General features: G+C 37.3%; 1 protein-coding gene across 1 annotated transcript in view; it reads left to right on the forward strand.

Annotated features, from left to right (window-relative positions):
- Positions 1–10,818, forward strand: part of LUZP2 (leucine zipper protein 2) — a 127,370-nt gene extending 116,552 nt beyond the window's left edge. The window contains exons 10-12 of the mRNA XM_008504785.2: positions 973–1,059; positions 9,534–9,611; positions 10,267–10,818. Of these exons, the coding sequence (XP_008503007.2) occupies positions 973–1,059; positions 9,534–9,611; positions 10,267–10,371 (270 nt within the window). The 3' untranslated portion in view covers positions 10,372–10,818. The remainder of the gene's footprint in view (positions 1–972; positions 1,060–9,533; positions 9,612–10,266) is intronic.
- Positions 10,819–11,252: the final 434 nt, after the last annotated feature.

Genomic DNA, 11,252 nt, shown 5'->3' on the forward strand with positions numbered 1-11,252 from the left:
GGAGTCCCAAGTTTCCAGGAGCACTCAGACAGAACTGACATTGGACAGGAGATGTTTCTGGCTCTTGTGCTGTGTATCTTGCCCAGAAAACCTTTGACAACTTCATCCATCTGCTACACCCAAAGCTGCTCTACTTTTTCTTGGTGATTGCTGCACATCCTTGAGTGATTTTTGATTTCCTGAACATGACAATTAGCTGTTCCCATCCCAAGGGAATAAGTGAATATGTGTATCAGAACATTGCCCATCATTAGAGAAAAATCATCCTGGTTCCTATAGATCTGGGTTTTTTTAGGTCCTTCAAGATCATGAACTTGTACTCAGCCAGAAATTGCATCGTTTGTTTGTTACATTTAAAATGCTCTGCAGTTTCTTGTTAGATCAGCATCCTTAAATACTTCTTTTTTAAACATGTCAATTGAGTATCACTAGAAACCCTTAGTATAGAAAAGAGCAATCTGTGACAGTCTAAGTAATGGGAAATAAATGCATTGCTGGAACCCATATTTGTGTTGGCAGGTCATCTGGCAAGCTGTCCTGTCAACAGCACTCTGGCATCTCACAAATGCTGACTAGAGTAGAGGAAGTTGTGCACTGATGCCAGAAAGCCATGTGGGGAGAAGGAAGACCTGATAAGACTATTTCTAGTATAGGAAAGTATTGAACTACATATCAAAGTCAAAAAACCTCTTGAAAGGTTTGTTTTCTCTGGTTCTCCAGGCCTTGAACTCTTCCAGGGATGGGGCATCTGCAGCTTGCCTGAAAAGTGAATATGAAAACATTGCTTTTACAAAATGTGGTGAAAGTGTAATGTATAAAGTAGTTAACAGTTTGCAGTACAACACTTCTTGGTTTCTTGTTGTTAGCCTGATCTTTTTCAAAAGCAACTTCTCTGAAATTTTATGTATATTCCCTGCTTATTCTATTTTCTCTTTTCAATTTATTTATTATATATTTCTTTCCCATGTGCAGCGAAATGCCTCAGAAGAGAAAGAGAATCTTCATCTGGCATCAAGAAAGGAAGACAACCAGAGCATCCAGGAGTGCGACTCTCAAGACGTAAGCTTATCTCACCTAGATGTGAGCTTATCTCACCTAGATCTGAGCTTATCTCACCTAGATGTGACCTTATCTCACCTAGAAATCAGGATCTAGTGTAGCCTGTATGAAAACATAAATGCCTTTTGTGCTTATTGATGTGACTGACTTTTCCCAGTCAAGCTGGTACCTCTACTTTATGAGCCAACTATATTCAACTTTAAAGTTCTGAGGAACAAATACTCTTTGCTGTCAGTGTATGTGGGTGTGCTCTCTGGATTTCTTTTAGAGACCTGTAAAGCTGTTGTAGGAAAAACAGCAGTGGAAAAGATGGGATTTGATACTCAACCATTTTGAGAATTGGCTTGCTCCTGGTTGACATTACAGTGAGGTGCAGAACTTTGTTTACATGTTGTTCCCACTACAAATCAGGCACAGCTGTCACAGATGCTTCATTTAATAAGAGAAAACATTTGGGGAGATATAAGAGGTGACATTGTAATAGTTGAAAATATGTAACCTGTCCACGGCTGGTCTAGGGAAGTTGCAAGCAGTGTTTTTCTTATGACGTGTCTGACAGCAAGCTAAATCTGCTGCTTTTACTGAGCTAAAACTCTCATTCAGCCAGCATGGTGGGAGCTATTAATAGACATCCCAAATGCACCATATTATGGCTGTAATTATAACAATACAAATAAACCAGGAAAAAAAGAGAGTGAGAGGAATTTTGTTAAGAGAGAGAGTAATTTCTGCACAGCAGTTCAGAAAGTACATTGCTGCTTTCACTGATTTCCAGGTGAAATATAGAAGATAGCAGGAAAAAGCCTGTTATCAAACTCCTGTGGAGGTAACAGGGCAGGCTGCAGGTTGCAATTGTAGCAATGTTAAGTTTGGAAAACAAATCTTAGCTAATTCAGTATGCAATAAATTGTAAAAAGCTGTATTTATGTATTTGCCATATATTACAAATATTTTATTCTATTAGTTGTGACTTCCCCCCCTGCTGCAGCAGAGACAAGGAGATATTGTGGGTCCAGAAGATACACAACAATTTGCTGTTGCACCCTTAATCTCTAAAGATGAAGGAAACTTCATTTTTTCCAAAGAAAAATTGAAGAAAGAGGGAAAAGACTAAGATGTAAAATACTGAAGTGTGGGTGAGCTCCACTTAGATTATGACCAGAGGTTGGTTATCACCAGAGAAAACTACAGAAGGTTTGGTGCAATGTAGGTTGCTTTGGGTAGATGCTGAATTTCTTTTGGCTGGATATTTGTTGAGATTCAAGCAATTTTTTTTTAAAGCACCTAGAAAATGTTGTTAAAGCATTTCACAAGCCAGGAGAGTATTTGATTTCTGTAACAAGACACCTAAAACGTACACTTTCCTATAAAAGTATGAATTTAGTTGTTTTGATTAGGGAGCAGTGGTGGCTTTTTCTGCTTCCAGATGCTTCCTATGAGCATCTCTAGGAAGCAATCTAGAAGCTACTCTACAAAGTGATCTAGAAGTAGAAGGTGATCTAGAAGTAGAAGGTGATCTAGAAGTTACTATAGAAAGTATAGAAGTAGAAAGCATTCTTCCAATTCACTGTGCCTCGCTAGACATTGGTCTTTAGTGGAAAAGTGTACAGGAAAGAGTTTTATCACTCTTACCCTGCTTTTAAATATTTCTCTAGAAATTCATTTTCCAACTGAAGAATTCTGTGCACAGGAGATGTCTGTGCAATTGTACTGGGCTTGCAGTGTCTGTTGAAGCAATAACTTTGATAGCCAAGTTAAAAAAAAAAAAAAAAAAAAAAAAAGTAATCAATTGGAATGATTCCAAGAGAATTCCAGGAGTTAGTTGTTTGTGCTGATAGCTGCAAAGCAATACCCAGCCAAGAACTGTTCTGAAGAGCAGCAACTGGCACAGTGCAGCCACATGGCCTCTGGAGTGCAGGGCAAGCTGCAGCAATCCTGACCTAGAGAGAAATGTAGCTGAGGTAATGCACAATATTTATGATATCTGAATATGAATAGAAAGGAGGATTTGTTTACAAATGGGATTACAGGAAGAACAAACTGTGTTAGCAAATTCTGAAATTAGTTACTGCTGACACTAATCATCAAATTTGGCATGAGACCTGCAGCAGGAAGAAGAATCAGTAGAAGATCCTGTAGTGGAGTGTCTTCATTATTTCAAATAAGCTGAAATTTCTCAAAGGCTACAAAACCCTGAAGTTCAGTTTCTTTCTGAAGGTTTCCACTATTTAGACTATTAAATTGTCAGAGAAACCTTGTCAATACTATTTTTATTTAATGTTGTCCAGAGCTGTTTTCCCTACAGCTGGTTCCTGGAGGTCTGTGCAGAATGAGTTCTGCATAGCTCTATTCCCTCTCTCATTTCCTTTTTCTCCTTTCCCAAAAGACTTTTAATTCTTATGCAAGCTTAAAAACACCTGTTTGGTACTGCTAAAACATCAAACAATTTTTAAAGTGATTCTTTGTTCTCTGTTCTCATCTTAGATTTCTTGTTCTTTTTCCTTGTTGACTCTTCTCTGATAAATAAAAGTGATAGTGTTTTTATTTACTGCTTTAATTTCCTGCAGTAAACAAACACTGCATTTTCATTAATCATTCCATGACAAAGGACACTGAGTACTGGAGCAAAACTTGTACATGTTTCTAAGCAACCACAGCGTTTTGCTTCATTTTTTTATCAGTTTCAATTGCAGAGCTTTGATCACATTGTACTCTCCTACTGCTTTCCCAAAGGAGCAATGAGAAAAAAGAAATCATCACTATAACAAAATTTCAACCTGATAAATTTTTTTAAGTGAATTCTGCTCCCTATATGGGGACTATGAAGGTCATAAAAAGTTACATCATCTCAGTTTAACCATCCTCTCAGTGCACTGTGTTTTAAAATAGGAGAAAAAGATGAAAAGCTGCAGGGGTGTCTTATGAAAACGTATTCACACTTCACAGACACCTCACTTTGGGTCTTTATTCTACACAATGAGGGTGAAAATCTAGTGAAATCTAGTTCTGTAGTAAGTTCATGAGGAGGTTTGATAAAACATGTCCTTGTACAAACTGTGGACCTAATTAAGCTAATGATGGCAGAGATACCTAGTTTGTTAGTTGACACAACTGTGCCATCCTTTTCTCTCATCCCTGGTTTAGTTCCTTCAGAACTAGCTCAGTACTTTCTCCTCCATTGCACTCCACAAATATCTTGCATATGTGGTTTAGAATCACAGAATGGTGGGGGCTGGAGGGGACTGCTGGAGTACATCTGGTCCAACTCCTCTGCTAAAGGAGGTGGCAGAGGATCAGATCCAGGCAGGTTTTTAATGTTTCCAGAGGAGACTCCACAGCCTTGCTGGGTGACCTGTTCCAGTGCTCTGTCATCCTCAGTGTAAAGAAGTTTATCCTCAGGTTCAGATGGAACTTGTGTTCCAGCTTGTGCCTCTTGCCCCTCATCATGTCACTGGACACCAATGAAAAGAGTCTGGCCCCAGCCTCCTGACACCCACCCTTAAGATATTTATTAGATATATATTAGATTTTAGTGCCTTCTGAAGCCAAAGGGAGGTGTGTAGTTAAGTGAAGGAATGCTGAAGCTGCAGTGTGTGGTCTACTGAACCTGAATGCTGCCCTTTAGCAGCAGCAGAGGTGCTTTCTACCTGTAAAAACTGAATATAATATGACTTATTTAAACCTCTTTGTTTCTTTTCCACTTGTGATACATTGGATAATAGTTTGAGCACTAAAGCCAGTTCCTATTTGCTGCTGTGAGGCGGTGGAATACCCTTCTAGTTCCCTTGTTCAACAGTTTGCAGATTGAAATGCATAGTTTAATAGTCAAGAGACATGCTGAATTATAGCTGTCCTTTTGGAAATTCTTTTTATATAAATATACACACTTGGCTGATCGACCTTTGTAGTGTATACATGCAGCTGTGAACCTCTCCAGCTCTTCTCTATAATTCACTGGGTGAACTGAATACCACAACTTCTGAAATGTTGCCTACTTTGCTGTTCAAGCTGCACATTTTGTAAGCAGAATTTCACACAAAGACACTTTGTTAATCAAACTGCACACTAAACCCTTGAAAGCAACACAGCGTTTTAAGACAACATGCTCCAACCCAATTTCTCTCTCTTGTTAGATTTCTCAAGTTTGCTGTTTTCAGTATTTGTTTTTCCTCTTGTATACAGAAAATGTGCTGCTACCCAGCTCTTTAAAGGAATGCAGAAGAAAGCACAGAATATAGTTAAGGATAAACTGCACATTCTGCTCTGAATTCCAATGGTGGGGAGCAGATATCAAAAATGAAGTTAGGATTTGAGAATATTGTTAGCATTTTGGCTGTTTGTTTCATAAATGCATGGTGGTGCCCTGAGATTTTTTTATAATCGTGTCTGAAATGTTCATTATGAGGCAGCTTTCCACCACCCTAACAGTAGTTTGCCCTTTTTTAAATGCTGCAAGATTTTAGTCATCCAGTGTTTTTCAGCTGGACCAAAGCATTTGTCTTCTCTTCTTTATAGCTCCTACATATTCAGTCTTGTCTGCCTCTGCTGTGTCCTCTGCCTTTCGATCTGCATTCCTTGCCCACCTGTCACTTCAGGCAGAAAAAAGAAAATAACCAACATTTTAATGTTGTATTATTATGTTGACCCTAGAGCCACCACACTTTCCTCCTGGCTTCCCAGAAAGACATTAGCTAAGGGACAAAGGGCAATCATTTAGATAAAGTGTCTTCATTTTCCTGTGAGTGTTAGAAATTTCTCTATTTTTTTTTCCCTTTTTTTTTTTTTTTTTTTTTTATCTAGCTTAAGAGCCTGGCTGAATGTCTCTAGAAGCACTAAGAAAGGGGATGATCAAGACATGGTTTTACATTTATTCCAAATCATTACACTGCAGCTGAGCTATGAGACTGCATCCCCTGCAGTTACTTGGGATGTGTTCAGAGTCTTCAGATGCTGGCAGGACAGGAGGTGCCTGTTCCCTCTCCTCCCATGAAGCCATCCCAGCTGTAAAACTTCCTCTGACCAATAGAGATTATGAGCAGACAAAATTCTTTCATCCTTCACGTGATGTTCCCACTCCTCTTTACACAGCTTTCTGCACAACAGCAGGGGGAACCAGTCCCATGTCACACTTGGTAGGAAAACCAGAGTATCCTTGAATTATTGCAGAGAAGATTTTAAATTACAACCAGCTTTGTTATGATGCTGCAAGAGGAGTCCATGGAGTTGCATTAAACTGACAAGGCTGACTTAAGTTACTGCCTTTCATTTAGATTTTTCACCTTCTGAACATTGTTTCTACTTGGATGTTTTTAGTCTTTTCTTATAGTCATAACATTTTATTAGCTTTACTATTAATAATCTTGCTAAAAAATATTCATTCTTTGGAAGAACAGCACTTGATCCTCTCTGACAGAAACAGAGAAAGCTGTTTTTTTCCCAGGTGTCTATATCTCTGTTTGAGCATACATTGAGGGAGTATCATTTTGTACTGGGCTTCCTACTCCTTGGTGGTTCCAGGAGTGATCTGGTGGGTTACAAGGGGTAAAAGTGGGCTTTGCTCTGCTGCATGGGGCTGGAGGGTTTGTGCATGAGCTGGAAATGTGTCCTGAATAGAGGCTTTCAAATTCAGCATCTTCCCTGTCTTCTCCCTTTCCCCATCCTCTGGTTTCCAAGGAGGGCAGCAGGAATTCTTGCTCTTGGGGGAGAAACACACAGATGAATTCACCCTCATATCCCTGATGTTTTGAAATCTTGATTCAAAAGTTGGTAAAATCCCAGTAGCATTATTTTTAAAATTTGTTTCATAAAATAGAAAAAACACACTGACAACATTCCATTTTGCTTTATTTTCCAAAAGCAATTATTTTTGCTGGTTTCCACCATGTCAAGCTATCATTCTGTATTTTTGCAATTAGTGTACCTCTCACAGGAGTGAATCTGACAGGAGAGACTTGCACAGGAAAGCAAACAGAGCAATCTTTCCAGGACTTGGCTTGGAGGAAAGGAGCAAAACAAACAAACAAACAGCTGAACATTTGTGGGGTTTTTTTGTCTGTAACTTTTGGTTAATGATATATAAGGTTTCTTTGTGACAAGGAATCAATACTGAATGTTTTATGCTTTAACACCATAAAGACATAGGAGTTGATTTGTTTAGAAAAATGTCCCATTCTGCCAGTGTTCTCCAGCAGTGATCCATAGGGTGTGTTACTAAAAATGAAAATGTCTGTGGGTGAACAAATAGGAAATACTACAGATAAATTTTCACTTTTGTTTTCCTACTAGAATGGCCTTTATTATCTGGTCTATGAAAAGGGCATGAAAGATTAGTCACTTATAAAGCATTAGGTTTTTTCATTAGCCTTTATTTTCTCTGAAGCTACCTTTTTTTTTTTTCCTCTACTTTTGTTTATATCTTAAATAATTGACCTGTGTTTTATTGGTCCATATTTTTTGATTCCTGTCTCCTGTTTATTATGTTGGTGAAAGAGGTTACCTGAAATTACAGATTTATGAATGATATTAAACTTCATTAGCATTATTTCTGTCCTCTTCATTACACAACCTGATTTCTGTTCCTTTTTGAACCTCTAACATCTTTTGTGCTCGGGCTGCTCACCTCTAAAAACCTCAAATTTTCTAAACATGACTGAGCTGAAAATATTATTTAACCTAACTCATTAGTAGATACATTAAATACAAGTGCTGCCTATGCCACACTTTTAAATTTTTAGAAGTTTATTAAAATGTCTACATTTTGTCATCTCACTCTCTACCTGGAGCATAAACCACCTGTTGCTATTTCATTATTTTTTTTCATAAAAGGAGGAGTAGGTGCTCTATTACTAGCTTTTTTTTTTTTTTTAATTGACACTACCCAGATTATTCCCTATAATGACATTAATCCAGCTTTTCTTACCTATTTGGTATAGTGGAAAAAATGTGAAAAGGAGTCCCTGCATTCAATCACTTCAATTGCACCATCTCAGAGGCTCACTTCAGTAGCTTAAACATGACTAAACCCCCCCTGAAGTACCCTAAAATCCTTGGCAGTACTACTATCTTTTCCAAAAGCTTCCAGGGGGGAGGCAGCCATCTCCTCTCCAAGTAGTTTTCTTAATAGCATTTCATTTTGCTGTTCACACCTGTTCATAGATCAACTTTGTTACAGTCAAGGGACTGTCGGAATTTCTCAAATGCAAAAACTTAATGAATTTTCTCCTCCCATGTCAGTCTCTTACTTTTTAATTAACTCCAATCTAATGCAATTTCTACTGAAAGGACATTTATAAAATTTCTTGGTATTTAATTTACATGTTGGGGTGTTTGTTTTCAGAGTGTGCTGCTGAATGAGGTAATTTTTGCCACGTCATGATTTAAGCTGCTCTAAGATGAATTTGGATTTGCTTTCTGCTTTCTTAAAAGAGTCTGTCCACAAAAAGTCTCAATAAGTCCCATTTAGGGGTTTGGTTTGGTTTTATTTTTTATTATTCATGATTCCTTTGCTCCCCTAGACATAGAGAGATTATTCTATTGTTGATCAATGTTATCAGCTCATAATATAAAAAGAAAAAAACTTGCAGAAATGCCAGCAAGCCTTGTAGTGGGTATTATTGGGAGCTTCTTGTTGAAGGCACAATTGCATTGATATTCCTATGAACAAAGCTTGTGTCCACATAATAATGATTTTTCACTTTTTTTGTCTGATGTGTAGAAAATGTTTATCTAGGCTTGACTTAGCCTCAGAAATCTTCAAGGACTTATGCTAAACAGGAGACATTTCAGAGGAAGAATGATGTTAAAATTTAAAATAAACAAAATATTTCCTGTGTTGGAAAGAGCCTTGATGACTTTAAAAACCCCTCATTAATTCTTATAGCAAAATAATCAGAGAAATCCCAATGGTGAATACTTTTTAAAGAAACCATGGAATTGTTCAGGTTGGAAAGGACCTGTAATGATTAATAATTATCAATATTTTAATTTCTTCTTGTATAGCATCATTAATCTCACTCCTGAAGGGAAATTAATTTAATTACAGCAGACATTTCAGTGGTGGGTATATCTCTAAGACTCATAACACAAGATCTCCTTGGTTCAAAAATCTATTGTGTAATAGATATGCTTTTCAACTCTGTTTTCCCTTATATTAAAAAACATAATGACAAAGAAAATTATGTTACTGATGAAATGAAGTGACAGCAATGAATCTTTCCCACACCTTGAGAGTCTTCCTGATTGAGGGAATTATTGTATCCATCCCTACTAAGGGATGGTATGGGGGGGGGGTTTCAATTAACTAGAACTTTTTTCCATTTGATCAACTGAGTTAAACAAAACAAACAAACAAAAACCAACCAAACCAAACCAAACAAAAAAATAAACTCCGCAGTTTGATTATTTATTTTTTTTAGGAAGACCATGAATATCTTTTTAAAAAGTGAGGTAGTTATCTCTGACAATCATATTGACAGGTTGGCAAAACGTGTTTGGGGAATCGCAGTAATTCAACATCTCGTTTGAAGACAGCAGAAACAGAGACAAGCTTTCAGGTATTTTGTTTCTGAGTACTTCTCAGCTTTTTGTCTTGTGGAGCATGCAATTATTTGAACTATATCTGTGCATTCTATACTTGAGCTTTTGAAACAGAACTCTCAGTTACTCAGTTTTGACTTTGACTGTGCCTGATGGTAATTCAGTTGTTTAAAATGGCTCCTGGCTGCTATCAAGTTGCAAAGCTATTTAATACTTGAAGAACTGGACAAATGGCTTAATTTAATAGTGTGATGAGCATGGCAAGGGAACAGGAGAAGGGAGAGATTTCCAAAATAATTACATATTTGCAATTTCCTGAAGCTGTGTGCAGCCATGTTACTGACAGAAAAGTCTTAAGGAAGTTGTACAGCTGATTGATAGAGCAAGAGAAAAAGGTAAAAAGCACCGTGATTTCAGAGCAGCATCAGGATTATATGGTTTTGCATTGTCAAAGATTATTAAATATCCTTTTTCCTTTGGTAGAGATCAGAATCCTTCTCTAGAGACAGCTGATGACTGTCATATTCTGTTAAAATAGATTAAGGCTATTACTTTAACACAGATCCAGTTCTGTGTGCCATGGATTTTTAACATGTTGGGGTTTTATTTGCTTTTTGTGTGTGTATATCGTGCATGCAATGCTTACACTGATGCTATTTTCACCTTCAACAGAAGTTGCACAGCCCTCCCTGGATTAAACCTGAAGATAAAAAATCACCTGAAAGGAACGAGAAAAAAATTGAGGAGTCTGTCAGTACAAAAGAAAAAAAACTCTAAGCACTATTAATCTACATTAAAATGCCCATCAGTTGTTTCCATCTTCATATTCTTTTAAGTCCAGAGGCATGAAATGTACCAGGTTTCTAAAGCATGCATTTTTCACTATTTTATGAATGTTTGTAAATTAGTCTAGACTAGACCAATTAGTAACTTCCAGCAATAATCCAAAATGGATGTTCAAAGAAATGCTTTGTAACACAGTCCAGTTTTCAAACTCTTGTTCTACCTGATCAGTAACTGCATACTATAAATTAGTTCCTTTGTCAACAGCAGCCATTTTCTGGTATTTCTCAGTCTGTTCAATTTCATGTACCTTTATGGCAGGTTAGGTTTTAAATCAAATTAAGAATTGAGCAGTAGTTAACATGGGGAAAAATATTTGTGTAAAGAATACAACTCAAAAGAGTAACTGTAATAAGGGAACAGTGGGGGTCCATGTATACTTATCTTTCATTAATATGATTTCAAATCTGCTTATTCAAACAATAAAAGATGTTTGGTTGGTTTTTTTCTAACTCTTGTCACAACCAGTCCATTTTTCAGCATTGAAGCATTGACAGAAATGCAGAGTTGAAGTTGTGAAGATAGAGACACTCATGACTTCTAGGATTCAAGGAAAAATGCAAGTGGAATTGAGTTAAAATTTTATAGCTTGGGTAAAAGCCATGGAAAGTCAGTTACATCCCTTGTATTTTGCTGATCTCAACAGGATAAGTGTGCTTTAAGTGGTAAGACCCCACGTTGTCCGCTGCAGGTGAGCTTGGTCACTACAGAAAAGGATTATTTTGCTTGAGTAAGCTCTGTTACTCCTGGGGTTCTTCCAGTTTCATGGGTCACATACTCCATGACAAGAAAGCAGAAAGAAAGGCAGGAGAAGG

The sequence above is a fragment of the Calypte anna genome, chromosome 5 (assembly GCF_003957555.1).
Source record: "Calypte anna isolate BGI_N300 chromosome 5, bCalAnn1_v1.p, whole genome shotgun sequence".
NCBI classification, from domain to species: domain Eukaryota; kingdom Metazoa; phylum Chordata; class Aves; order Apodiformes; family Trochilidae; genus Calypte; species Calypte anna.